Here is a 1,237-nt window from a genome sequence, read left to right as displayed (position 1 = left end):
CAATATTTGTGGTTCCCTTTTATTGATTTCTCAGGAACTTCTTTTATGTCTGATGTAGAAATGAATACTAAAGGTCTTCCTTGAAGTGTGCTTGAGAGATGGTCGATAATGAAAATAGTATATTGCCACTATCCCTTAAGATCATTAATTTTGGCTCATGTGCACACAAGTTGCTTTCTATAGATTTAGTACTTTTACTTGTCTTTTGCAGGATTACACATGGATTTGTTTTACATGTGGTTTATTATTTCATTGAAAAGCGCACCACAATTGGAAAAAAAAAAAGAAATCAGTATGAATGACAAAATAACACCGAAGTCCTTACAGTGTCAATAATTTTATTGATTAATAAGGGCGTTATAACTCGAAGCTGGCCTCTTGTTTGGGTTTGTGGTGCTATAATTTAACGAAACTCTTGGTGTCACTGTGCACCAACAAAGACAGGAGGTCTCTGTTCTTCATCCATTCTTTTCTGCCATTGCGAAGGCTTATTTTGGTGTAGCGTGTCTAGGTTAAGGACGTTACAAAAGGCAAACGCTGGGATTATTTAGAATATTTAAAAAGAGCACTATTTTTGATCACTTCCAAGGAATTTTCCAGGAAAGGATTAAACCTTGATCGATCATGGGAAGTGCAGTATACGGAAGATTGGCTATGAATTGCTATTGTGTGGTTTTTCTTTTCGTGGCCTTGCATTTCGCCCATGGAGACGTGAGCTACACTATCGCAGAGGAAATCAAAGGCGGATTTGTGATAGGGAATATCGCCAAAGATCTGGGTCTTGGGATGGCGACTCTTTCCTCGCGTAAAGTCCGCATTGACACAGACAGGGACGATAAAAGGTATTGTGATATTAATCTGAGCACCGGAGAATTGACTGTCAGTGACAGGATCGACAGGGAAAGTCTTTGTGGTAAAAAAGCCAGCTGTGTTTTAAAAGAGGAGCTTGTGCTGGAAAATCCTTTAGAGCTTCATCGCATCAGTATTCATGTGCAAGATATAAATGATAACGCGCCAGAGTTTAGTGAGGATCTGATTTCACTTGAAATAACAGAATCGGCAGACAAAGGAGCGAGATTTTTACTTACGGAAGCCCGCGATGCCGACATAGGCACAAATGCTGTCCAACGTTACAATTTACAAAACAATGAGCATTTCACCATTAATGTAAATACAGATGTTAGTGGGAGGAAACATTCCGAATTGGTTTTGTTAAAAGAACTAGACCGAGAAAAAG

The 1,237-nt window shown here is 39.0% G+C and overlaps 1 protein-coding gene across 1 annotated transcript in view; it reads left to right on the top strand.

The window, feature by feature from the left end:
- Window positions 1–6: 6 nt before the first annotated feature.
- LOC102296602 (protocadherin gamma-C3) overlaps window positions 7–1,237 on the top strand; it is a gene marked incomplete at its 3' end in the record, with an annotated part of 2,924 nt that continues 1,693 nt past the window's right edge. The window contains exon 1 of the mRNA XM_005953463.3: window positions 7–1,234. Coding sequence (XP_005953525.1) covers window positions 625–1,234 — 610 coding nt within the window. The remainder of the gene's footprint in view (window positions 1,235–1,237) is intronic.

The sequence above is a fragment of the Haplochromis burtoni genome, unplaced genomic scaffold (assembly GCF_018398535.1).
Source record: "Haplochromis burtoni strain Fernald_Lab_line unplaced genomic scaffold, NCSU_Asbu1 Contig_4502, whole genome shotgun sequence".
In the NCBI taxonomy this organism is placed as follows: Eukaryota; Metazoa; Chordata; class Actinopteri; order Cichliformes; family Cichlidae; genus Haplochromis; species Haplochromis burtoni.
The sequence above is the reverse complement of the archived record's forward strand: the minus strand, read 5'-3'. Positions and strand labels throughout refer to the sequence as shown.